Genomic DNA, 27,685 nt, shown 5'->3' on the forward strand with positions numbered 1-27,685 from the left:
GTTGTTGTTGTGTGTCAATCACGTGTTGCGTATTTCAATTACAAGCTCCCGTGTGCTACTGTTAGCAGCAGAGGAGGCCTGATGCTAAGCTCCTCCATGACACTTAAGCTTGATTCCATGACCGATGCTGATTACTCCGTCGTGTAAACAGCTTGACGCTGATGAGCTATTAGCAGTCACGGACGTTTGCCTGACGTGATACGCTACTTAATAACGTAACGTTTTGTCTTGTGGATGGATTTGACTGAGCTGAAGTCACCTCAGCCTTGTTGTTTTCAGATTGCCCTCATACAAAGTTAACCTGTGTTGTGTGTCTCTTTAATACCTGAGAAAACATCCAAAGCCTCCTAATCTGTCTGACTGGCTCTGGGCCTCAAAGCCTCATCTGCTATTAGCGTGTACTTCTTTCTCTTTGTGTAACCTTGCCTTGTTGTGACGGCCACGTAGAAAGACATTAGAGGCAGTAGGCAGGTTGACCGCGTCGGTGGATTCCATGAGTCTGCCCGTTTGACATCTTTTTGTGTGAGCAGATAAGGACGCGAAGCTTGGACTGCCAGGCGTCCTAGCTGAGGTTTAATTTAGTGGCTCCTGTGTGTACGGTGCAGGCCAATGGAAGCAGGAGATGGTGGATTCAGACATGGTGAGTCAGAGAGGGATTTCCTGAGACACTGGAGATTTAATGTCGTTTTTTTTTTTTTTTTTTTTTAAATACATTTATGGGAGAGGTGTTTACAGTATCAAAAAGGATCATGCATCATTGTTACTGTTACCTGCGTCTCTTAATGAAACTGACTGATGTAAACGACTAATATGACTAACATAAAGCCAGAATCATTCTAGGTACCCTATGATCCAGTGAATCTGAGACAGTAGCATAACTGTCGTATGCTACATAGTATTAGCCTTGAGGGCTCTCATTGCTTACTATTAAAATTTGAATTGTAAATATCAAAAGCTCGGGACTGGATTTCCATCTGTTTTCTGCTTTAGTCATGGCAGTATACTTTTGTTGATTACAATCAACTCGAAATTACACTTTGTTCGATTAACCTAACCTAGTGTGTGAGTTAACTTTCTTTGGGTTTCGTTTTTGTGCGCCTGACGTCATGATATTTTTTCAGATTTTTTCAGAAACACGTTTTTTGTTTTCTTTTTTCTAGTTTGTCCTGAAAGTCGTAAACAAATCAGCTTATTTGGTTTAAAGGAATTGCTCCCTCATTAGATTAATATGCTGAACATTATCTTCAATCTAACTTGCAAAAGTTCAACAAACTTAATTAAACTGGGCGTTACCTATTAAAGTAATGTTTTTAAGTTGGTCCAACAAATTTCTTTATTTCATTGTTGGCCTAAAACTGTTCTAATCTGGGTGTCCTTGGTTGGATGCATCAATCCCCTTTGTTTATCCATATAAGCCAGAATTTAAAAAACGATCTAAACTATGATTAAAAATGGATTAATTGAGCAGCATTAAAGTTACAAACAGACAGTATCTGACCAAGCAGCTGATACAGTTGATTGACGTATGATTTTTCCAGGGAGCGACTCCGGCACTGACGTTGATGCTAGTTTGTTGTTGTGTAGTTCCTGATGCCAGTTTATGTCCTGGAAATATTCACTAGTGACAAACTGAAGAAATCTGCCTCGACTTTTTGAACTTTTCTCTAAACTTCTTTTTTTTTTTTTTGCCAAGGCTTGAAGGGAAATGGGATTCATACTCCTGTTTGTGGGGGCCACCAGCCATAAATATCTAAAAGGATGAAGGAGCGTCAACTTGACGCCGTCTTTCATTTTTACACATTTCTTTTTAACAAGTGGCATTTGGTTGCCTGCACATCCTGCCACACTCTGGCGCTCAGAGCCGAGCGCTGCCCTCCGACCCCGTGTTGCTCCGGTGAGAGTTGGTTTGAGATTAACGCCGGAACTCTTCAACCTCCCCCCTCCCTCCCATCCTCCCTTACGCCTCCTCCATGCTCTGGACTTTCTCACTTGCGAGCCAGGTATTTTTAGCTGTGACATAATGCCCCTATCTCTCTTTCTCACACTCTTTCACTCCCTGTCTCTGCCTCCCTCTCACACAGACGGTCCCTCCCCCCTCTCCCTCTCCCTCTCCCTCTCCCACTCCCTTTCCTCTCTTGCCCCCTACCATCCCTCCCTCCCTCCCTTCCTCCCTCCCTAGCTTCAAGGCTAGGGCTAGCTGCTACAGTAACTGAGTGCTCAGGTTTCACACTTTCAGCTGCAGGCTGAGAAACATGGCAGTGGAGGAGGCAGCAGAATATTTGGCAGAAGTAAGTCGTCACTGTACTTTACTGTAAAGTCATTGAGCTCTCCGGCTGTACACAGACTCCCGTCTCCTGCTACTAGATTTGGGAAGGCATCGTATTTATTGATGTTTTGTTGTATGAGGTTGGGTGATGGAGGGGGACGTTGATGGGACAGGTCGCAGTGGCAACTCTGCTGCACCACTCTGCTGCAGTGCGTGTGTTTATGGACGTGTGTGTGTGTGTGTCTATACACCTGTGTGTCTGTTTGCAACCCTAACTGCTCGGACTGTGATTGCAATTTAATAATTCGTGCTGATTTGCGAGTGCACATACAGCGTTCTGTGGATACAGTTTCATGATGCAGACTGGCATGAATGGAGGCACCTGACCTTGGACGATGGCGCATGCTCTGTGTGTTTTTTGGAAAAAGGGCAGAAGGGAGATGTAAAGAAATGTAGAAATTAGATAAAGATAACAAATATATTTTGTTGTTATCTTCAGCTCTGTTTAGTGAAGTTAAAAGACATCCATCTCAATAAAAAGGTCTCCTTTAACCTGGTGAAATATGATATACACTGCAGTGTTGCCATTAATCAATAGTCATTAATAAGGAATTAACTCAGATATAAACCGATATAATGCAGTATTTATCTAACCTGCAAAGAAAACCTAAGCTGTTTTGCTGTAAAATGTTCCTCATGTACAACCCCTGGCTGGCAATATGCATGACTGCCACTCTCTTGTTCCTCAGTGTTGTCGCTGGTTGTGGAGGGCAGCTCCTGTGTTGGAATGTGTGTAACTGTATGAGTGTGAAGCGGCGGTGGGTTCTTGAAAAAGAATGACCGAAACATTCTCGGCATATCTTCATGTGAACGTCTAATGTGGATAAAGTTACGCCGGGCGACGGCATCTAAACCGGTCGTCTAAAACAATGCCATGTTCAATGTCCCTTTGAGGCGTTCGTGTGTATTTTGGAAGCAAGTGAAATCATTGAAAGGGTTGTTGGGCAAAGTGATGCATGCCCACCAAACTTCATACAAATCTGATCACGTTTTCAAGTGTCTTACAAGGAAGAAAACTACACGATGGACTCTTTCTTTGCAGGACCTTTACCGAACAAACAAAAAACATCCTCTTCTTTATAAGCTGTATATTGTGACCTCGTATTTTTGTCTAGTGAAAATATAGACCTTAATATAGACCAGGATAATTAGTGGCCAACCTTCCTATAGCTGTCTTTATCATTCAGTTAACTCTTTTGACCTATAAAATATAATAACAAAACACACAAAAAAAGCTTTTAAAAGCTTGTTTTGTCGTCTAACAATTGTTTCTACTCCAGTGTGGACACTGTAATAGTGTGATAAACAACATAGTGACGACTGCATACTTGGCTCATCCCAAACCGGTGTGGCACAGTAATAGAGCAGCAGAAACCTGAGAGGCATGCTAATCAATGCAGTGGAAGTTCGTGGCAGGAACTGCGGCCGTGCACGTTCATTAACAGACATTTAAATGAATTCTGATTCTGTAGATGAGTAGTTAGTGCTGACATTTCTGTGTGCACATGATCATGCCTATTGTCCACTGTACTGTAATTCAGTCAGGTCATAAGCCCCTTCCTCCCATAGTTTGCTGTCAACTGTACTGAACTGTACTTTAATACTGAAGTTTTTTTTGGGGGGGTTGCGTTACAGTGGCTAGCCAGCTGCACTTAGTTCCTCACTGTACTTTAAAACAATGGCAACCGGACCGAACAACTGTTGTTGGAGTTGGAGCTAAAAAGTGTCGAGAAACAGTGTAACTGATATCACTGTAATGCAGAAAAACTAACCCATGCTACATAAATCTCTCTTCATTCTCATTACACTGGAGTTTTAAGTCAGGTGTCTGTGGACGGCATATGCTTTATGTCATATGTCACATACAATGGTTGATTATCATGTTTGAAGAGTGGCCTGCGTGAGCTGGGAGTGTGATGGAGAAACAAGGGTTACTAATGTAACCAGGGTTCTATGATTTTTTATTTTAGAATAAAATAGATTCTTGAAAGCGTTCAAGGAAAGTTTTGGATGTTTAAACTGCTATGTATATACATATATATTTTCATTTTACCCCACAAATTTAAAGACAGCCCATTCAGTCCTCAGGTGATTTCTGATGTGTGTAGGTATGTTTATGTCAGGTATGTTTACGGAAGTTGCATGGCCACCCTACTGTTGCACATGTTTGAAATAAAAAATAAAAATATATTAATTAATAAATATTTTTGAACCTGTGCAATGTTTGAGTAGCTTAATATTGAATACAAAATGAGTTGCCAAGTTTAATATAGAACATATAAGTAGGCAGGGGGTCATAGGTACACTCATGTTGACGTTGTTTGTGTAATTTGCTGTTACTTTCAGAAAGCGGAGCCTACATTTTGCACTGTTGCTTTAAATTTAAAGATGAAAAACCTTCTCACATATGTGGATTCGGTTCAAAGATGTTATCATCTCTATATCCAGCTCAGTTGTCTCTTGTGTAATTGAAAATTCTCATCTGGACTTCAATGCTCTTTGGCTAGACTGCTTTTTAAGTGGGTGATGCTTTGAACTGGAATTCTGATAACGCTCTGAATCATGAGCAGCCAAGCCTGCTGCCACATTTAATTTGAAAGGCTTGGCATTGTGCCTCACAGTCCTCCACAGTGCTGCCTCAATGCATTCTGCCTTTACAAACCACTGACTGCAAGAAATCTTGCTGAATGTTTTATTTCGAAAATGAAAGTTGTGTCTGCGTTGTGCATTTAGCGTCTCATTTACAAGGGCAGAGGTTAATTACACATTCGGACGGAGGGTTCTTTTCCAGCTCAGAGACGCACTGTAATTACTTAAATATCCAATGACCTCTCAAAATAAATGTCATTCCTATTTACTGCAAATTTCTGTTTCCGAGAACAGATCTGTTATTTCCCTTCTGCTCAGATGTTGTGTTTCCAACAAAGGGAGATGACACCTGACATGTGTAATATCCATGAGAGGTGGGTTATGATACAGTGTGAGGTGAAAGGCACAGATGTACTGAACACAACAGAAAGTGAAGATACTATAATTTGGTTTAAGAACTTCAGCCTCTGCGTTGTGACACAGCTTCTTCTGCAGGGTTGTTTATGACCACTACAGCCACAAATGATATGCATGTTTTTAGATTCAGTGTGATTTCCACTTTTAGAGGAAACTATGTCTGGTGTCCAATAAACAACCTTAATTCAGCCTAGAAATCCTGGAAAAAGACATATTATTCGGCACCAAAAATAACTCCAAGGGGAGGATGTCTATACGTCCGTGGGTACGTGGACATCGGCAGTAGTGGCTGATCGGTCATTCAGCTTTTTTAACTAGTTTTTTGCAAAAATGTAAAGAAACATGAGCAGTTTGCTTTTTTGCAAAAAAAAATGATGTATTTGTAAATGTACACTGTAATAGTTGTGATGATGGTTGGTTGGGCTAAGTTTGTAGAGTGGGTTGTCTGCCTGTTACAGGGTTGCCAGTTTTATCCCTGGCCCATCCATACCAATGGCAGACATGAACCTTGTATGTCAGCATCATCCAGTGTCTCTGCTGGTGCTGATTTACAGTGTATTAGCCTTTAACAAGGTCAGACAAGAGTTAAAGATACTGGACATCGATATTAACTACTGAAGTCACAATGTTACTCAACAGTTATTAACATTTACAATGCCTCCAATGCCATAGTAAGTGACGCCAACACCAATAATCTGCCGTATTTGAGAGGTCTGTAAACTACTCCCAGTAGTCATTCAGTAAACTTGCGTGTTTGTGTTTCATTGTGTGCTGTCACGGCTGCAGCCTGACGTCCGGTAAGCCTCCCTCCTCTCTGGATGCTGACACCAGAAACACACTGTGTATGAGTGATGATGAGCTCAGATAAGATCCATTCACTGAGAGGGAAATGAGCTCAGCGACCAGCTTTGAGCAACAATCTGTCCACAATAACAAAGATCATGGTGCAGTGAGCGTGACAAGGCGCTATCAGTCTCAATCATCTGGTCAGCTTGATTGTGAAGTCGTGCCGTGTATGTTGTGAGCGTTTTAAAGAAATCGTATCAGATAAACCAGTTGAATTAATCAGTTAAGCCAGTTGTCATATACAGCTGAAAAAATATTTAGGAGAAAAAACGCTGTAATATGTATTTAAAACATGTACTTCTACTTAAAAATCGACTTTGTGAAAGGGTTCACATGTGGGGATGAAGCGTGATAGTTCTCAAACTTTCTCATTCATAAAAAGCTAAAATTGGGGACATTTTTGGGGACAGCTTTAGCCGGGGGACATTTCATCCAAAATGGGGACTGTCCCCAGAAATCAGGGACATCTGGTCACCCTAAAAAAACCCAAACAACTGACCTGGCACTTTTTTTTTGGTCTTCTCGTTCTGCCACTTTTTTTTTTTTGGACCTTTCCATATTCACCTCACGGTGACAAGTGCTCCAGTCTAGTTACCTTTGCTTAACATTCATAGCACGTAAGCTTGCCGTTAGTGTGCCAGCTAGTGAAACCAGAAATCGTGTCCACAGATTTTGTACATCCATATGCACATATCCGTTTATGGAGATCCTTCACAAGGTGGGCGAAAGGATGACTCCTGTTCGGAAATTTGAGTCTGAGAAAAGTGGGCGGGAACTTCCCCGCAATCTTCAAAGGAGATGACATCTTGGGAATTTTCTCTGCTTGTGCTACTGTAACACTATATTTTAGGATTAACACTAATTCAATGTTGGTGATGATTGAATATGGTTGTAGTTTGTGAATTCAGTTGTCATGGATTATGTTCTGTACTAAACGCTCCAAAATGTAACTAATGTAACCAACAACATGTAGACTCATGAGTAAAGGGTAATTTGAGAGAGCTTATAATCTGTTGGGTGTAGAAATAAAATATTTGCCCTCCAGCCTCTTTCCTATCGTGCCTTTTCCCGTATTGTCCAGCCTTTGGCACGCTGTCCCAAATGTAGTCTGTGTTTCTACATCTCACGCCGTCTAACCCCCTCCCTGCTTTCACCAGCTCGGCCACACCCTGACATCCTCACACACGGACCGATTTACTCATGTGCACACAGAGTATATTTAGACCCCACTTTCAAAGTCCTTAGCTCAGATTGATTGTCATTCCCAGAGTTAACTGCAAATTGCCCTGCAGCTGCTGCTCTCTGTGTAGGGCGCTTGCATTTCTGCAGCTCAGGAGTCCATTTTCCTTAAAGTGAAGCTGTTTTCCATTTGTTGATGTGAGGGCTGAATTTGCCACAGCTGCAACCGTGAGCCTTGGGCTACCGTTAGCATAAAACTAAAGAACAAAACCTCACGTTGGCACCAAGCGAACCTGATCCAACAGATGTGGCAAATCTCTGGGTTGAAGGCTTTGACTTGGCAGGCTGCTTGATCTTGGCTCGGTGTGGTGCAGTTTACCCCAGCAGGCATGTTGGAGACGGTGTATTTTCATTTCTTTCACCCTCAAACCTGCCACTGGAAATGTTTTCCAATGTAAGCTCTCGTTCATTTTCTGTCAGCTGCTAATAACATGCCAGCCTTGAGGGATTTGCTCAACTTATCTCTCATTGCAGGGATTCGTTAGGATGCCATGACACATACGTAATAACTTCTGACTAATGCATTACTTTCATGCATTTCCAAGGCAATATGTAGACGAAGCTCCTTAAAATGCGTTGTTCACTCTTTTCCTTTGCATATGAAGAGAGAAATCACTTTTGTATTCACTGTGAAGCTGTGATTCTAACCACCCTGTTCATCTCTTCCTGCAGACGGATGTAAACGCCTGTTATCTGCGAGCAGCTCGAGCCGGGAACCTAGAGAAAGCTTTGGACTACCTGAAGAATGGAGTCGACATCAATATTTGCAATCAGGTAAGATAGCTTGTTGACAAAAGCTGTCAGATCTCTAGCGGATATTCCATCTAAATACTCGTCGTAAAAACACTAATATTCCCAAATGCACTACAACCATGTAACCCATGAAGCTTCGAACGCTGAAAATGAAATATTTGTTTTTAGCCATTCAGGCTAACATATCTCAACATTATAAGATAGTTTGCTATTAAAAATAGTATGGACATTCTTTGTTGCAATTGACCAAAGTCCCCAGTCCCCACTTAAGACAGAATAAAAACAAATAAAGCATTTCAAAGCGTGTCAAAATGTCTGCCATGTAAATAGTGTGAAATAAACTAAACGTAGTCCTCAGATGATTAAACCAACTGACTCTGACGTTACATTACCCCCATGACTTGATATTAATATTTGGCAAAGACACTGGTAATGACTTTACTGATCCCTTAACATTTTTCCATCGTCTTCATTTCCTCATGCTCATATGCTAAAGTGAACAAACGTCGTGTTGGCACATGAGCATATTAGCACATTGACATTAGCATTTAGCTCAGGGCACCGCTATGCTAAATCTCAAAAACCATATCTGCAGACTCCAAGTCTTTCACCCCTTTATTTGACATTTGAGTTTTCTGTCGACAAAATTAGAGTTAATGTAGAGGATTAACTCTTTAGCAGGACAGCCACTGTCTGCCTTTGAAAATATCTGTAGGCAGGTGCTTTAAAGGGCAAACCTGCTGATAGTCTACCTTTTTATTCCTTTATCTACAACAGAGGAATGGGTTTTTGTACATCCAGAAACTAATATTTGTTCATGTGACGAAAAACTTCCTGTCCAAAAAATCTACAGAACACCACACTGCTGATCAAATGCAGACGTCTTTATGATTCCATACGCGGGTGTGTGTAGAATTAATCGTGTGTCTTGGCTCCCCTGGTACGTTTCCTCTGCTCTTTAGTGTCACGTATATTCTGGAGCAGCTATCGGTGTGTTGTTTGAACCAGATAAGAAAAGGACTAGCGCCTTATCAGATGCATTGTTTTTATGGGTTTTGTTTACAGTAAAAATATACGTACAAGATATGGATTGAGGATTTAGCTGAGGATTCAAAACACAACAACAACAACGACCACCTCCTTCTCTTGGTTTTAATGCCCCTATCTCTGTGTGTCTCCTCTCTGCAGAATGGCCTGAATGCTCTCCATCTGGCCTCAAAGGAGGGCCATGTGGAAGTGGTGGCTGAGCTCATCAAGCAGGGCGCCAACGTGGATGCAGCTACCAAGGTGTGTGCCCCCTACATCCCCACCCAGGAGTCGTGTAAACACACACATACGCGGTGCACGCGTGACTTCACACATACACAGTTTTGCTGCGTTAGCATCTTCTCAAAGTCACCGTCTGCTTGGGCGGCTCTCAGGAGGGGATGAATGGCCGCGTGTCAGAGCTGATTTAGTGAAAAGGCCGTCCTGCCGTGTGCGTGACGGTATCTCACCACATAGAGATTTCTTCTCCGGGAGGTGTGTGTAAACTCTGTCACTGTGACATGGCAGCCAGTAGTGATCCAATACAGCAAGGTAAACTCATCCAAGTGGAAAAATAATTCTACAAGACTGGATGCCAGCGCACCCTGGATTAACCGCAGCATGAGCACCCACCACTACCTTTTAGACTCGCTTTGCATCCAGCTGTTGCAATTCTTTGTAAACCGGTTCAAATAAGTACAGTTGAACCGCGTTGTCCCGGCTTTACTAGCTTGCGGAGCTGCCTCGCCACAAGGCTACAGTTATAGTTAAGCCGGGGAGACGTTGTTTACATCCTGTCACGCTGCCACGAGCCTGTCGTAATGAGTAGATGCTCCTTTCTGCACAGTGGGCGAGTGGAAATAGGTGGAAATAGTTCCTATGCTTTTCTCGAGTAACCAGCTCAGAGACATTGCCGTTTCGTTTTTTTTAAATGTTTTATTTAATATTATTATTTGGCTCTTTGAGCACCACATGTTGCACCTAGTTCTTCTATGAATAGTTTAGTTTTGGGTTTAATTTTTTAGAACTTAAAGCTCTTGAAAATAAAATCCTTAGATGAACTTTGTGCGCGTGTCAAGTTTGGTCAGATTTTTAATTAGATGTAAGCTTTGCAAAAAACTTCATATTTCATTATTATTTTCAAAAATAATATAAATAATAAAATATATATAAAATATAATAAATATAATAAAATGTGTGGATGGAAGGCCGGTCCTTTGTATGAGGAGCGATTCTGACTGACAACATCATGACACGACAAAGATCAGGGTGGTCTGAGGTGGTTGAGATTTGCTGATGAATCCAGGTTTCTCTTTAAATACTTGACTTACACGCAGACGCAAACAAAACTCAATACTTTATATGCGCTCAATGCACAAATCACCATTTAAACTTAATGAACTGTTGCTGCGTTTACAGCCTGCTTCCCCTGCCATAAAATCAGTTTATACTGTATGCACTTTTAAGAACACACTGACTGTTACAGAAACATGTTTCGCCACCATATGTCCTCTTTTTCAATTGTTAGTGAATTATTGTGGCCTTTCTCGGTGCAACACTGGCTCGGCGAGACCATAACTTGACCCTCATGTAGTCAAGTTGTGGGGGGGGGTTGGTAGCAGACTAAGAGGAATGAGGAATGAGGGGAGGTGTATATGTGGAGGTTCCAGTAGCAGCAGGAATGGCAACATGGCAACAGCTGCTGTGTGCTTATAGCTGACACGCGCGCGACAGGTGCTTCCGCTGAAGGAGCAGAATGTGTCCTAACCCAACGGACTGTACCACATTTCACACATATGTGCGTTTAATCCCTTCTGAATGTCGCCACACTCAGACACTCATACACACACTGCAGAGAAATCGCTTAATGTCGAAGAGTCCGTATAATGTGTGTGTTTATTAAACTACAATTCGATTAATGTCGGAATATGAGCGGTAACATGCCACTTAGTTTTCATTGTGATGCATATTTCAACTGTAGCATAGGAAAAAAATCACTCTGCATCCGATTGGATAGATACTGTAGACCTTCAACCAATAGTAGCTCTTCGTGTCAGCTCCACAGCGCTCAGATGATGCGTGTTTCTCTTCTGTCCATCACCGCATTAAGCCCGCCCAGACGTATAGACAGACCCAGCAAATCTTTGCCGGAGTATAATCAGCTCCCAGTGGAGCGACTCCTTAACAACTTTCCACCACAGGAGATTTAATGGTGGGGATGTTCTTCTGGTTTCCAGGACACCTCTGCATCACATGCATGCAGAGCCCGAGCTGTTGTAAGCATTCATACTAGTGTGCTGCTGTTTCGTCATCATCCTTAGTGCTGTGATTTCTGTGTCACCGTGTTTAGTTTCTTCTTGTATTTCAAAAAACGACTGGAACCGAGTGACTCACGTTGGAGCTAATGAATAATGAGTTACTTTTACCGAAATCACTGCAGCGCAGAGAAGAGAGGAGACGTCTGAGTAGATGGTGTGGTGCAGGCGGAAGCCAAGTGATTATACTTTTGTGCTTGTCTGGCCGCCGAGAGACGTGGACAAAGAAATGCGTTTTGGACCAACCACAGGCGCTTTGGTCTGCATCAACGCGATGTGTAATTAAATGTCTTGTGAGGTGCACGTCAGGTCACGGCACCATCTCTCTCTGTTAAAATCTCAGCAACAATAAAACGTTAATCATGCGTGAGCGATGAAGATGAGCAGCGTTATTATCCTTCCATCCACACAGGCAGGCGTCACGCACCAACAACGATATAAAAAAATAATTGAAATCTAATTTAAAAAAATGTTCTTTATGTTTTGAAAGCAGAAAGGAAACACCGCCCTCCACATAGCTTCCCTTGCCGGCCAGACAGATGTGGTGAAGGAGCTCGTTACCCACGGTGCCAACGTCAACGCACAGTCTCAGGTAAAACACCTCCTCCTCACACACACACACACACACACACACACACACACGGCCGAAGCTCCCCAGTTGCAATCATCTGTGTAGGAAATCTACGTTTCAGTGTGTGTATCCATGCAGATGAACGTGTACACAACTATTCTACACACAGTGTCTATGTGTGTGTGTGGGTCCTGTGTGCTGTGTCAGCAGCTCTGCACTGCAGCTCTGTCCACACTCACTAGTGCACACACACAAAACTACACACTGGACTTGTCACCACAGCAACCATAATAATGTCAATGTCAAAGCCTTGGCTGGAGCTGTGGAGAGGAAGAAACCTGCACCGGTATTGATGGCCCGTTACTTTAGAGCCGTCTGTCGTTTTATTTTAGTTTTTAAAAGTATGACTCAAAGTGGTGGGGAATAACAGACAGCGGGAAAGCTAAATCAATTTTTAACAAATTGTTCTGTTTGTTGCTGTTGTATTGATGCAGTAAGGAGAGAGGTGATTTGGATGAAGGATGATTTAAAACCTATTAGCGAGCAGTGCACAGTAATATTAAAGAAGTTTGCTTTACTCGTTTCCATTACTATTAACTGTTAGTGTTGAGTTAAAATATGGAGATAGACTGGATTAAAGGAACAGTTCAGTTTCCTAATGTACATTTTGTTTTCCCCGTTGCTGTTTCTGTAAGTTGGGCTAAAAGGGCAAGTGCAGCAAATTAAATTGTAGTCATGACAGGTGAAGAAACCCCTGAGCAGCCTTTGTATAGTTTGATGCAGCAGATCTTGTTGTTAATGCAAACATGGTAGAACAACTTAGAGCCTGAATCAAAATTTTAATAAAAAAAAAATAACAGTTACGTGGTATACACACCAATGAGATGATGAAATTAGATGGTGAATTGAAGAAATGTTAATAATATTCGGTGAGTCGTAGCGATTAAAAGCGGACAAACCTTTGCCGACGTAAAGTGAGCGGGTACCAAGCTGAACTAATCGAAGCTTTGAGGCGACGCAATGGAAGCAAAAACCAGGTGTAGCCTTATTCAAAACACATCCTAATACGATCATTATGAAACCACTGCTGTAGGAAACATCAACATCATCTGCATGCGTAATAAAACACCAGCACCAGCGCCACATAAACCCGATAAAACGGCAAAAATATACAGAAAAGATATAAATATAATTAATGCTATTTAGAGTTCTCCTTGGAATCTAACAGCTAAGAGTAGCGCTCATCGTTGCCAACCTGAAAGTTGCGGTTGCTCTCTTTTCCAAGCTGGGTCAACCTAGCTAGCTTTCCTCACAATGTCCAGTCTTTTTTCATAACTTGCAGTGAAAATGGCTTCATAAGAAGATCTGCAAATAAATCGATAGCCTCTCCTACTTTAAGCCATCGTCAAAAAGTCAAAACATTAACAGGGACAATTTGTTTGTGCAGCTCGCAACTGATGAACATGAACGCTAGGCTAGGCTCAAACAGGGTGGTTCTCAGACCCTTCAATCTGACGTCAAGAAAAAGGAATATTAAAATGTAAATCAGTGAATTTTAGGCCAGCAGAGAAGGCATTGCTTGCCCTGACAGCCCACCACTGCCAGCAAAACATCCACCTAGGGGTGGGTAATATCTACAAGGGTTAACTAGTCAAACAGTGCCTACAACGTCCACTAGTTACCAACTGACAGCAACAAAGAGGTGGACAACCAGCTAATTGCTTTATATGGACGAGGCTTTACACTCATCTCGCCACGGTTTCATATTCACCAGACGTACAGACGTGAGCGTTTTCTTATTTAACTCTTCACAAGAAAGTGAAGAAATGTACTTTCAATAATCCATTTTGGAGAAATGAGGAGTATTAGGAGAATAAAGCAGTTGGTGCAGGGACACCAGAATACCTTTGCGTGGATTTTTGGAGCCCTGTGTTGCTATGGAGATGTGTTTTCTCATTCTTATGTCGCACCACGCACACACACACACAGCTGTCAACTTCAGCTCTGGATAGTTTTTTTTTTTTTTTTTTTTTTTTATCTCCACTGGTATCAGGTGTGAGGTATGTACCGAGGTGACAGCACGTAGCCTGTGCCATGAGAGGTCTGCTGGAAGAGCAGCAGCTTTGACGACCTCCTGTCTTAGCAGTCGATCGTCCGGATCAAACTTTGTTTCTTAATGTGCTTAAAATATATGACGATGGAGCACATTTGCAGGAGATTTAATTAGGAGTGTTTTTTTAATCTGTGAAAAACGTGACAGTTAAAAACCTGATACATCAAGGTGCTTTATCACATTAATGCAAAAACCTGTAAATTCAGTCTGGTCTTGAAGCAGCCAGTCATTGTATTTTAGTGCAGCAACATTGCTCTTTTGGACAGCTGTAGGAACTATAAAAAACAACTAATAAACCAATATAATTATGTACCCCTTCACCGCCTACATCACTCTGACGTCAAGATGTTAGCTGAAGGCAAAAGAACCATGAAAATGTCGTCACTAATTATCAGATAAGATGTAATGCGTCATCAGTTTCAGCCTGGAAAAAACTTCATAGGTTAGAATAAATTGTGACTGAAATTATGTTAAGTTAATCATTAGTTGGGAGATTGTTGTTACACGTTAAAGCTAATGCTAACCGCAAGGTAACGCAACATTAGTTGTGTGTTTTAGGGGTGTCCAAGCAGAAGTTAAGCCCGCCCCTCAAAAAACATCACACTGTTTACAACCCGAGAAGGGGTCTATAAATAAGTTCTTCTTATAGGAAGGTACTATTTCATTCACTGGCAAACTTAATGCACTTACAATTTCCATGATGTAATATGCATTGTTTACTATCATGTAAAATAGATTTATGTGAGATTAATAGTTTTCTCATAATAATGTCATGTTTATCTTGTATATGGAACAGAAGCCTTGTGCTTCCATACATTTTCATGACGTGTAACAAATGACGCTTCTTAATAGAATCGTCATTTGTTACATCTAGACTTAAACCTAGAGAGACTTTTACATTAAAATTACTGAGAACCACAGTTAAAAAGAAAAATAAGAGAAATACAAAAAAATAATTCAAAAATTAAATTAAAAATACAATAGTATAAGCAGAAAATTTGCATATAAACAACTGTCGAAGCAATACAGAGTAAAATCCTATTATGTACACAGGAATGATTAATAAGCTGCGATTATGTGTATTAACATGAATAACAGGTAGTTATGAACTTGGGTGAAACACAAACATTAATAGACCTTATCATCATCATCATTAAATGTTTGGTTTCCTTCCAGAATGGCTTCACTCCGCTGTACATGGCGGCGCAGGAGAATCACATGGACGTTGTGCAGTTCCTGTTGGACAACGGCTCCAGTCAGAGCATCGCCACTGAGGTAAAGAAACTCACACACACGAACAAACAGATAATGTGCAGCGCAAACGTAGTCAGTGGCCACACACACACACACTCGTTAGCAGCTGCTAATAGCTAACCATTGTCTCAGCAATCATTTAGCCTACCTGTAGTTACACCGCAACATGCACCATGACCAACAGTTTGTATAAATGATGAGCAGGAGACTTTACTGTGGTCCAAAAACAATTATTTTGTTGATGAATCTGTTGGCTAAAGAGATTGAGGAGGCTGATGACAGCATTGTGACGACGCTTTCATTCAGAGTGACCTTGGCTGCCTGCAGCTGGAGCCACTTACGTTACAGGGGCCTGGCATCAGTGGTGGCGAGTAAGCGCTACGCTGCCAGAGTGTCACAGCCATCTATCACCCGCTGTAGTACCGGCACACGGCCAACCTCCACTACCAAAAGACCAAATCATGACCAGCGCAGCCTCGATTTATGTTCAATTCAGTTTGATTCTCACATTTTATCATCGTGTGATAGTTAGCTGGGGCGTAGGTCTGGGTGTTCTTGATATATATGACAACTGAGATCAATTCAACTCAACTGCATTCATACCGTGTGGCATCATCAACTCCAAATTGTTGTCTCAAGAGACACAGAACTCAGAGCCTGCACTAAGGTAATAATGGCAAGAAAATATTGACTTGACTAGCTAATTTTGGGGGGTCATATGTAATTAATATCGGCCAGGTGCGAAGGAGAAGAGATGAGCCAATAAAATAAATGTGTACAAGACACAAACCAGAGTAAATGATAGTAGTCAATGCATTATACATGAAATATATGTCGGTGATGATGCTGTTCATCCTAGAATTTAAATCAGCATCTATCCAGACGTTGTCTATAATTATCTACGTCAGAGAGTTGCAGGGGACCGGAGCCTTTCTCAGGTCTGCTGAGCTGGACGTCTGCTACTCTGTGGTAGAGTGCTGAATCAGGAACCAGGTAGTGGGTAGAAACGTCACCTAAAAGCAATAGAGACGTTTAGCACGCTAATCTGATCAGAGACAAAGTAAACAAGGTTATTTAATCCGCTGATCAGCACCTGACTAATATCGTCTTGGTCCTCCCCCATTTTACTGCCAAAACAACTCTGTTGAGGCATGGACTCCCCTGGACCTCTGGAGCTGTGCTGTGGCACGAAGAGGTCCTGCTTCTTTGTTGTCCAGCAGACGCTTGATTGGATTGAGATCTGTTGAATTTAGTCAACTCCTTGAAGGCAAACTGTCATAATGTGGTCATAATGTTATGGCTGTATCAGACACCAGACAAATATTACCCATGTGAAGGACGAGGCTCCTTTTTTTTTTTTTAGTGTTGACTAAAAAAATCTGTATTCTCAGAGGCACCTACTTTGATTGCAGCAATCAGCCCCAGTTCGTGTTCGTCTCTTACTGAGATGTAAATCAATAAAAACAACTCAGAAATATTTTAGAGTTTTTTGTTGTTTTAATTGTCCAGTGCTTTTCTTTGATTTAACGAATCTTATTCAGACAGGAGTAAATAGTGCATTTGCTGGGGACTATTTTCAGAGGTGGATGAATACACATTTAAGGGACTGAGAGGACGTATGGGTGTAGGTTTTATCTATCTATGTATCTCCTCCTTTCCGCCTTATTTCATTTTTTTCTTCTTTTTTTTTTTTGACTGTCTCCTGCTCGTCGTGCTTTCTCGACACTCCTCCTCCTCCCTCCCTCCCTCCCTCCCTCCCGCTCGGTCTCCCATCCACCGGGAGGCTGAGTGAATTATTCATGCGGGGAAATATATATCTACGTTTGAAGCAACTCCTGGTGTTTAATAATTTATATGTAACCGTTGGAGGAACCACAAAGAAAGATGGATCAGAAATTCCTTGGTTTTACATTTGATTTATTGTTTAGAATATTGCATACATATATATATATATATATATATATATATATATATATATTATATATATATATATATATATATTATATATATTAATATATATATATATATATATATATTATATATATATATATATATATATATATTTAATCAAATTTTGATACATTTTTTTATTAAAAACTAATATAAGATTGAAGATCTGTATTTTTTGTCAGTAGCCCAAATGTAATGAAGATTTCCTATTATAGAGGCTGCTCGGTTCTATTTTGGTAAAATTTTGCTGTGTCACTGTTAAGTTTTCCAGTGTGAAGATGAGGATCAAACCTCCGTCTGTTAACACGTCCTTCTTTGTTGTTTTTGTCTCACCAGCTATTTATTTATTTATTTATTTAGGACGTTAAATAACCTAGTTTTGCGCGTCTTCCTTCTGAATCGGTAATGATGCAGAGGAAGCTGCAGCGTTTGGGATGACTCTCTGCAGACGTTTTTTTTTTTTTTTCTCGTGGATCAGATCATGAATGTGTGTCAGTATTTTGTGTGTTTGTTTGTGTTTTGTGCGCTCCCCGAGGGATCGCTCTCCTTTGATGTGTGGGTGTGTAGCGGTGCTGAGCTGGTTTCATCCAGACACTCGGCGTCCTGTGTAAACACACACAGACGAAAACACACATCATCTGTGCGTTGTTTCACTCGTGAGAAATCTTTTCCTTTTGGTGATTCATAGATACTGCTGCTTTTCTCCTCCGCATCTGAATCATGTGGATGCAGTTAGTCTCCAGTATCCATTAATGGCTAAATTTCCTTTTTGATTTGTCGAGACACAGAACTCCTACTCAAGCACTTAAAGTATCTTTAGAGAAATAGCTAAAATGGCTAAATTGCTAAATGGTTGATTGCTCTGTGCTTAGACTCTTTGATATAATTTGATGCCAAACTAACACAAAACCGACTATTGGCGTGTGAGCGCCTGTGTCTGCACAACACGTAGTTATACTTCTGGGGAGGTGCACTTCAAGCTACTGGGTCTAGGGTCTGTGTAGGGTTTGGCCTATCAACGTAGCTACGGCGTCAAGTTGATGCAGAGATTTAAAAGAAAAAGTGCATTATTCCAAAGAATAATGTTTTACGTTATTAAATTCAAATTCAAGGTTTCTCTTATGGGTCTTTTGTTGCTGCAACTAGCAGCTAACTTCAAGTATTTCCCGTGTCTGCTGGTCTCCAGGATGGTTTCACTCCGCTCGCGGTGGCGCTGCAGCAGGGTCATGACCAGGTGGTTTCCCTCCTCCTGGAAAATGACACCAAGGGGAAAGTTCGGCTCCCGGCGCTGCACATCGCCGCCCGGAAAGACGACACCAAGGCCGCCGCCCTCCTCCTCCAGAACGACCACAACGCCGACGTGGAGTCCAAGGTAGGTGTAGGGACCTGTTGTCGAAAAAAAAGGAACCGATTTATTCGTAGACCCGATGAAACCTTTCACTAATTAAGAGTGTGAATCTAGTTGTGTTTAACTACTGCCTTCGTGAGTTGGAAGCACCAACACCAACAGTACGATGTGGGAAACGAGAGCTGGTGTCTCCTCCGCCTCATTTTTACAGTACAGAAGTTTCTCTAAGACAAAATCTTCTTATCTCCATCTGTCAAAAACTGTTGATACAAACCGTATTTTCCCCTGGGTTTTGCCTATCAGGCTGCATATAGATTTGTTGGATAGCTATAAATCTCCTTTGTGAAAATCCAACGTGCCTCTTTGTCTAAACCTGCAGCACAACGCAGCCTCCAAGAGAAGAAAAAGCACGTGCATCATTCACGCTTGGTGTCACAGGGCTACGAGTGATGTTAAGAACTGCATTATTATTGTACTTTTGCTGTTTTTTGTGGCACTCAGGGGGAGTAAGATTCAGAAAAGTAAAAGAACATTACAAGTAAAGCTCTGCAGAGAGAGCTGCAATCCATCATCTGGTTGTGTGTACTTCTGTGTGGTTGCCTTTTAGTTCTTTTCATTATGTACGGTCACATTGCCACATATCCATCGTACGGCTTGGTGCAACCATGGTGTTGGTGTTGCTGTTGTAATTGTTGTCGTGCACTAACCACCCCATTCTCTCCTCCTCCTCCTCCTCCTCCTCCTCCTCCTCCTCCTGCTTTTCCTCCCTCTATTTGTTCTTTTTTTTCTTACCCAACCGATCCCTCCCTTTTCCCTTCTAGATGATGGTGAATAGAACAACAGAGGTACATCTTCTTCTTCTTTTCCTTCCTCACTTTCTTGTTCTTTTCTCCTCCTCCTCCTGTTTTCTCCTCTCATTTTTCACTCATGGTCACCTCTGCAAAGCCTTCTGTCTGCTAGCATGGATGCTAAATGCTGGCATGAATGCCTTTGCTGCTGACAGCCTCACCTGTGTGCCTGTTTTTAAGCCTGCGACGTATTTCGACTTTGCTTCGTGTGTACTCGGTCGCTTGCTGTTTTTTTGCGGCACAAATGGAATAAAGCATAACGTCAGGATTTCAGAATCATTTTGCACTAACCACTTTGCTGTCACAATATCTGTTTCTAACTCGAGCACTTTTTTCCATCCTCTCTAATTCTAATTTTTCCTCTTTTCAGGCTGTCTTTTAGCGATTAACTGAAATATCATATGGATTTAAGTTGTCATTTCCTGCTGCTCACCACTGAACATGATTCTGGTCATTAAATGCCACGACCAGCTTTTAATAGGACAACTGTTCAATTCTGTTTCCTGCTGAGACTGAAGATATATTGATATTATATGCACACATACAGTGAAGCTAAACCTAAAGGCATCAGGTGGTTAGCTTAGCTTAGCTTAATTAAAATCTAGGTACTGGAAAACAGCTATAAACATAGCAGTAGTGGCTTTGTGCTGACTCATTTCTTGACTGGGCACTTCCTGGAGACTTTGCAGGTTGCCTAGCAACCCTTAAGGTGACAACAAGACACTAAGACATCACTCACTAAGCTAAACAGCTTGCAGCTTCATATCAACTTCTCATCTGCCTCTTTCCCTTTTAATAACAATAAGAACATCTAATAACTATGTAGAAGAATTTGTAAAAACGTTTTTTTTGTCCTTTGTGTCTGATGTCGGACTGTGTTTTGTTCTTACTCCAAATTCTCCTGCACTGTTCTGCATTTCTTTTTGGCATGCACTCACAGCGATGCAAAAAAAAAGATCTCTTCTAAAGTAGCATTTGCTCGCACTGTTGTCTGTCGCTTTGTTTATCTCCATCCACGGTAGCACCCCTCTGTAGCGGGAGACTACTCGATGCCCAGAGGATGTTCTTTTAGTATTAGCAAACTAGTAAATTTGATTTATTAACGTTTTCAACAAATGGGAACCTGAACGTGTGCGAGGATACAGGCTGGAGGTAGCATGTACCTGCACATGTGCGGAATGCATGTCCCAGCGGTGCGTTCAAGCGCAACGTGAGACAACTGGATGAATATTTTCAGGCCACTTTCATGTGTTTGCTAATAGAGTCCTTTAACTGATGCATGCCTCACCTGCATGTCTGTATTTTCTGTTTCCTGTCGGATGAAAGCATGTCACAGAAGAACTGGTGCTGAAACAAAAACTGAACTAAAGGCTCAGCTTGCATGGTTTTCATTTGACAGGAGCTAGTTGCCTATGTTGTGAATCTGTCCACAACATTAGATTGATTAAGATTAATTATTAAACACTGTATAAACGTACTTTATTCTAAAAGTGAAATCGAGCTCTTCTTTTGTTTTGTCAAATTCTGGAAGCATGTTTGACTTCTGCTCAGCTCTGGCGCGTCCGCTCTGCTCTCTGCAGCTGCTGCTGTATGTAACGGCCCATCATGCTTTAACCACGGCTCATTAATGGGCAGGTTTGGCTTCTTTGTCGTGTCTCCTTCAAGTGATTCCCTTTCTCTTTCTGTCCGTCTCTTTTGCCCCCTCCTCCCCTCAGAGCGGTTTCACTCCTCTCCATATCGCGGCTCACTACGGCAACATCAACGTAGCGACGCTGCTGCTGAACAGAGGGGCGGCTGTGGACTTCAAGGCGAGGGTACGTACTCTACGCGGACCTTTCCAAGAGCTGCTGCAAAGCGCCACAGTCCGAGCCTCTCTTTTATTAGAGGGTGGGACGACGCGCAGGAATCTGGGTTTAACTCTACAGCTGTTCTCGTCACTCACATGCTGCCTGCGTGTCACACAATCCTACCCTGCAGTTTTGAAAATGAGGAAAGGACCATAAAATATGTTATTTGTCTTTTACTTTTATTTGTGCGACTTCAAAACGGAATCAGAAAATAAAGGGTGGATGTATGGGTAATCTTCTTCTTAATATTATTAAATCAGGACACCAAAACCAGCTTTTACACTTTAAAGTGATCTGTTGTCTGCACTGGTCTGATCAGAAGCTCAGTTTTGTTACAGCTCAGTCCAGAGCTTTAACAAGAGTCCAGCCGTTACAAAAATAAAGATTTATTCTGATAAATTAAACCAAAAAGGGAATAAAGGGCAACAAGCGATACTTGTAGCATTTATCAATACCAAGGATGTGAACTTTGGATACTCTGCATACTGGGTAGATTGGCTTTGAAGAGTTCAACTGAAGTACAGGCTTAGGGCATTACTTAATGAGGCCCACGAGACACATGGTGGGATACGTGGCTGTACCAAGTCCACATAAGTTACCCCCTGATGCGTCCTTGATTAAACGGGCAAGGCAGCAATGCATCTGGATCTTTGGACTGTACTGCATATTGCTAAACTCCCATGGCAGGCCTCTCCATCTACAGAGCTATATGCTGTGGCTGATTAGGGAAGTGAAGTTCATACACAGCCAAAGACTCCTGCCCCTCCCCTAGAATATATTTGGTTTGCACTCGCACCTTCAGCCCATACGTTCCAGGGATGTCAGATTATCGGAGAAATGTTTTGCCCACTGATTTGGATCCCTTAGGGTCAGTTGTGGGAGTTTCAGCCTCGAACACAATATGAAACATTGTAAGACAACATCAGCCTGCTGATCTCACTTAACTGGAATACTACACCAACGCAGTGTTTACCAAAAGCTGATGGATGATGTGATCAAGTGCCAGGAAAAAAAGACTAGATTTGATCACATTTGTCCAGATGAGTGGTTTGGACCAGAAGTCGCTTCCTGCTTGACAGGATGTGTTGCCAAAGTCAGATTTATCTTATTTCTCCATTAGAAACAACTCCACATGACATTATTTAATACACAGACACAAATACCGTAGTTTATTCTACGTCCCGTACAAGGTTTGCGTTAAGTTACAAAGCCAAAGGTACTCCTGAGTGTATTAATCTGCAGATGAAAATAGTCCCAGACTAATTTGCTACACTAGCTTCAATAAGTAAAGAAATAATTAATTTGTTTGATGGGTTTATAAGAAACAGACCAGGGTTTAAAATAGTGCTGAAGGTCCCAGGCAGAGTTAAATTATTAAGAATTTAATGATGATAAAAACAAGAAGAGATCAGTATTTCCCCAACTTGTTGGTGTAGGTCACAGTATTTCAGTCTTACCGGTGCATATCTGTGCAAAGACATCTGCTGAATGCACCTAGTTCGCTTATAGAGGTGCTATTAGACTCAGCTTTCCTCTGGAGGGGGGGCTGCATCCGAGCTTTCTGCACCTGGACATGGTTATGTTCCTCTAGAGGGGGTCATTTAGCCGTTTTCCTGCACAACCGTCAAATTGAGAGTGTTCAGATAAGTCACGTAATAAACGGCTTGACCTCAACTGTTGTGTGACCTACAAAAACTTTCCCCCGCGCTGTTCCTCTTGTGTTGCTTCCAATTAAACGATGCCTCGTCTCTTTTTTTTTCCTGCAGAATGACATAACACCGCTGCACGTAGCATCCAAACGCGGCAACAGCAACATGGTGCGGCTGCTGCTGGAGAGAGGGGCGAAGATAGATGCACGGACCAAGGTGTGCGCACAGCCCAGAAAATCTGCTTTGTCTGATGTTTTATTCATGTTTAGTGCACGTTTAAAGGGATAACGCATCTCGTTTCAAATAAGAGCTACAAACAGCTTCCACCTCCATTAACTAGTTTTTACTCACAGATTAAAAGCTTGAAATGTTGACGCCAATTCATTTCAACAATGGCAGCTTTCATTTAAAGAAAATTGTTGTCCTCCAGTAGGAGCTCACAGCAGTACCCTCATTAAAGTCTCATCTCTCGGGGTCACTCGGCGTAATTTTAGGTTTTTCCGTCCTGTGATTTGAGCTGAGGGATTTTCTCAACCTATAAACATACATATTATCTCATAATCCTGCCGCAGCTGGTCGGGTGGGGTTGGAGCATCACCTGCAGCGTCTTGCCGTGTCTTGTCTCAAAGAGACGATTGTTCTGAAGTTCAAAGCTTGAACATCACCTCTGCGCTTTTACAGGACGGCCTGACTCCTCTGCACTGCGGAGCTCGGAGTGGCCATGAGCAGGTGGTGGAGATGTTACTGGACAGAGGAGCGCCGATACTGTCCAAGACCAAGGTACATCTGCGACCTCTGGGTTTTCTTTATAACACTCTTTCCTGATTCACGTGCACGCCAGCAAAGAAACGCAAACAAACCCGCAGCCGTTATAACTTCCTGTCTTTCTTCTTCTTCTTTCCTTCTAGAACGGCCTGTCTCCCCTCCACATGGCAACGCAGGGCGACCACCTCAACTGCGTCCAGCTGCTGCTGCACCACGAGGTGCCCGTCGACGACGTGACCAACGACTACCTGACGGCGCTGCACGTGGCCGCTCACTGTGGGCACTACAAGGTGGCGAAGGTCATAGTGGACAAAAAGGCCAACCCCAACGCCAAAGCACTGGTGAGAGTGGAGGAACAAACGATGAATCTGTGAATTATTTTCAGAGCAGTCGAGTAATCCGTAGATAATAAAAATACACCGATCAGCCACAACATTATGACCGCTGACAGGAGGCGTTAATAACATTGATCATCTTATGATAATACAGTGTTCTGCTGGGAAACTTTTGGACCTGGCATTCGTGTGACCACCATAACCACTTAGACGAGACAGACGCCCCCACCCCATAGCCCCCAATGACACTCCTTGATGGCAGCAGCCATCCCCAGCAGGATGCAGCCTGACACGGACAAACACACAATTGGTTTAACTCAAAAAACATGAAAAACAGACCTGGCCTCAAAATTCACTAGATCCCAAACTGATCAAGTATCTGTGGGATGATCCACAGAAGACCCATGTCCATTCTCTGATGAGTCACGACTGTTTTGGAGGCATGAGAGAGACCTACACAGTCACAATGTTGTGGCTGACTTAAGCCTTTTATTCAGATATTTTCTTATAATAACACGAAATTTATGAATGAGGAAAGCAACTCAACTTGAACTTTTATCTGATTCTACTATTAGATGCCAACGTTAGGGTTTATCCACTGCAAATCTAATTAGGAAAGATCTTCTTTGAGTCAGTCAATTAGCTGAGGCGGTACTGAGGGAAGTCCAGCTGTATTATTATCTACAAAGGTTTCTTACACCCACTTAGAGCGTTAATATATGAGCAGAAACAAACTGCCTATAGCTCGTAAATGTGCTGGAAAGCAAACCATTAGCATCTGTCCTAGAGAGGCAGCAACTCCCCTCCAACCAACCAACAATCAGACTAACTCTGCTCGTCATGTCTCGTTGTGTGGAGGTCAGGAAGCTGGTGGATCTTCTCAGCCTTTCATGTATCTGCACAGAGTCATGTTAATGACTTCACCTATCAACCAACTAAAACTTCCTTCCTTTCAATTCCCACACCCCTCCTTTTTGTTTATTCCTCACCTCCCTCATTAAACCTCGCTTTCATTTGTTTATACAGAGCGGGGGACTTTAATGGGGATGAGAAGACACAGCACCAGAGAGAGAACATGATAATGAAGGAAGCAGGCTAAGAAAAAAAAAAAAAGAAAGAAAGAAAAGATGAAGAAAAAACCCGACCACTATCTTGGCTTAAGACAAGCATCTCTGCTCTGTAATGGGAGAAGTCTGGGTGTGGTTAGAGCAGTGGGACTTTATAGCCAGAGAGAATGAGAAGAAGAAAAAAAAAAGCACATGGAGACATGGAGAGGAAAATGAAGTCATAGGATTGAGCCAGAAACCTCAAAGTCAGGAGAGTAAGAAGGAGGAGGGATGGTGGGAGGGAGAGGGGGGAGAGTACGAGCTGGCGAGAGAAAAGTGTAAAGAAAAGTTTCAGATCAGTCTTCTTTTTTTAATTTTTTTTTTAATAGCCCAGAGTCGATTATTTCCACACATGGCATTGTGGTTTGAATGCAGAGAGTTGAAGAGAAAGAGTGACATAAAGTAGAGGGGGGGATAAAAGGGGGGAGAAAAAAAAAGTTCTTTGTGCAGTATTTTCCACCCGGTGTTCCAGATTTGTCCCCTGCCAGCCCTGCCAGACCTACAGAGCCGCGTGCAGAAGAGACTCTTTTGGACTAATTTATAGACTTTCAGACCGATTTACTTTTGTTTTCCCGTGCTTTTAGAATGGTTTCACTCCCCTGCACATCGCCTGTAAGAAGAACAGAGTCAAGGTGATGGAACTGCTTCTGAAGCATGGAGCGTCTATACAGGCAGTCACAGAGGTGAGCGCGTCTGGAAGGGGAAGGGGAAGTCGTCTTTGTCGTCATTAGTTTGTTTATGTGCGACTTCCAGTGCAGTTCAGATGAAAATACTTGTGCCGCAGTTCAAGTCAGCGTTGCCTTGACGACGATGAGTGTTATAGAGTCTCCCAAAGCTAATGGCTCGTCTGCTAATGTTTGAATCAATATTTATGCATCAAATCTTATTATGAATTAAACTATTTCTGTCACAGACAAATTAATCTAAAATATGAACAATGTGTGGACACAGTAGCTTAATAGAAAGATTTATTTCTAAATTCTCAACTGATTAATTTATGTATAAAACTGTTAAAATTAATAATAATATCCATGTTCTATATTAACAAAAGACTTAGGTACTTAAAGGTACTTATATGTAATAAACTCAGAAAACTTGTAGATACTCACAAATAACTAAATAAGTGTTTTCATGTACCACTATTAGACTTGTGCTAACCTGAGTAGTGGTAAACTACTTTCATTTTCTTATTTTGTTTTCAGTTTTAACAAATTGAGTTTCTTTATTTTCATTATTGTCAACAAATCCTGTTAAACTATCACTTTCTGTTAGCATGTAGCGCATTTTGTTGGGGAGACTTCTTGCAAATGCAGGTTAATACAGATTGACAGCTAATCCATAGACTGGATTTATTTAACATGTCAAACGACAGAAAATGAGGAGAGGGCGACGGCGTCGTGTTCGGTTTTGTCAGTAACATTTGAGGAGCTGATAAAATATCATCGCTCCCGGTTGTCTTACTGTCATCTCTTCTTCCTTGTCCCACGTGTCCCTCGCCCTCCAGTCTGGTCTGACACCGATCCACGTCGCGGCGTTTATGGGACATGAAAACATCGTCCACCAGCTGATCCACCACGGAGCTTCGCCAAACACAAGCAACGTGGTGAGTTCAGAAAGTTCAACGTCTTCATCGATGTGACATGCGAATTACCTGAGTCAGCACAAGTATTCAAATCAGTATAACTATCATCCACTAATACTTCACTAGTTTATTTGTGTCCTACTTTGTAATTCTGTCAGGGTTTCTGTATGTATTACTCCACTGTGATCACATGAGATCTTTTCTTTTATATATGTTCAGTAAACAACATTTGAATAGCTTATGAAAAAAACAAGAAATGTGAAATATATTTAGCCTTTTGACCTCTCATACTTAAGAAATGTCTCGTTGGTTCTACTTGTAATGTTTCAGATGTCAAAAAAATCCCCTCGAAGACTATTCACGTTGTTTTGTTTAAATGATTTAGACCCAGAAAGTACCTAAAATGTCAGTAAAATAACAAAAAAGTGCTGCTGTAGGAACCCTAATGGGTCAAGAAGCTATAGTTAGCTTAACCTCAACTAGTGATAGTGATAAAAACTACATATTCAACTTTAGAAGAACAACTTTTGCTCTTGATGTTTAAAATATATTTTGCTGGTGATTTCTCTTAAGTATAATTCAATTTAACTGCAGTTAATGTAGTAATGACTGTAGCATTGACTGTGGAATAAACCCATCGTGACCCATTAGATACTGAACCTTGAAAAAAGAAGCCTAAAGTGGATGGAGCCTGCGGTCGCCATGTTGGATACGCCCACACTCAGATACTCCAAATATGGACATGGGCTGTCGTGTCGGGCATTGAGACCCGCCCACCCAGCTCTCCGCTACCTGTTAGCTCAGAC

At 41.9% G+C, this 27,685-nt stretch overlaps 1 protein-coding gene across 49 annotated transcripts in view; it reads left to right on the forward strand.

The window, feature by feature from the left end:
- LOC125022127 (ankyrin-3-like) overlaps positions 1-27,685 on the forward strand; it is a 149,821-nt gene that overhangs the window by 62,402 nt on the left and 59,734 nt on the right. For 33 of the 49 annotated variants that reach the window (XM_047608462.1, XM_047608453.1, XM_047608484.1 and 30 more), the window contains exons 2-13: positions 8,090-8,191; positions 9,359-9,457; positions 12,002-12,103; positions 15,372-15,470; positions 18,586-18,771; positions 19,569-19,592; positions 21,311-21,409; positions 23,209-23,307; positions 23,773-23,871; positions 24,000-24,197; positions 25,882-25,980; positions 26,802-26,900. In XM_047608462.1, the coding sequence (XP_047464418.1) occupies positions 8,090-8,191; positions 9,359-9,457; positions 12,002-12,103; positions 15,372-15,470; positions 18,586-18,771; positions 19,569-19,592; positions 21,311-21,409; positions 23,209-23,307; positions 23,773-23,871; positions 24,000-24,197; positions 25,882-25,980; positions 26,802-26,900 (1,305 nt within the window). Of the gene's footprint in view, positions 1-485; positions 641-2,180; positions 2,289-8,089; positions 8,192-9,358; positions 9,458-12,001; positions 12,104-15,371; positions 15,471-18,585; positions 18,772-19,568; positions 19,593-21,310; positions 21,410-23,208; positions 23,308-23,772; positions 23,872-23,999; positions 24,198-25,881; positions 25,981-26,801; positions 26,901-27,685 lie in introns of those variants that run through there. The other 16 variants (XM_047608471.1, XM_047608473.1, XM_047608474.1 and 13 more) reach the window with 4 other exon arrangements.

This window comes from Mugil cephalus, chromosome 16 (assembly GCF_022458985.1).
Source record: "Mugil cephalus isolate CIBA_MC_2020 chromosome 16, CIBA_Mcephalus_1.1, whole genome shotgun sequence".
Lineage (NCBI taxonomy): Eukaryota > Metazoa > Chordata > Actinopteri > Mugiliformes > Mugilidae > Mugil > Mugil cephalus.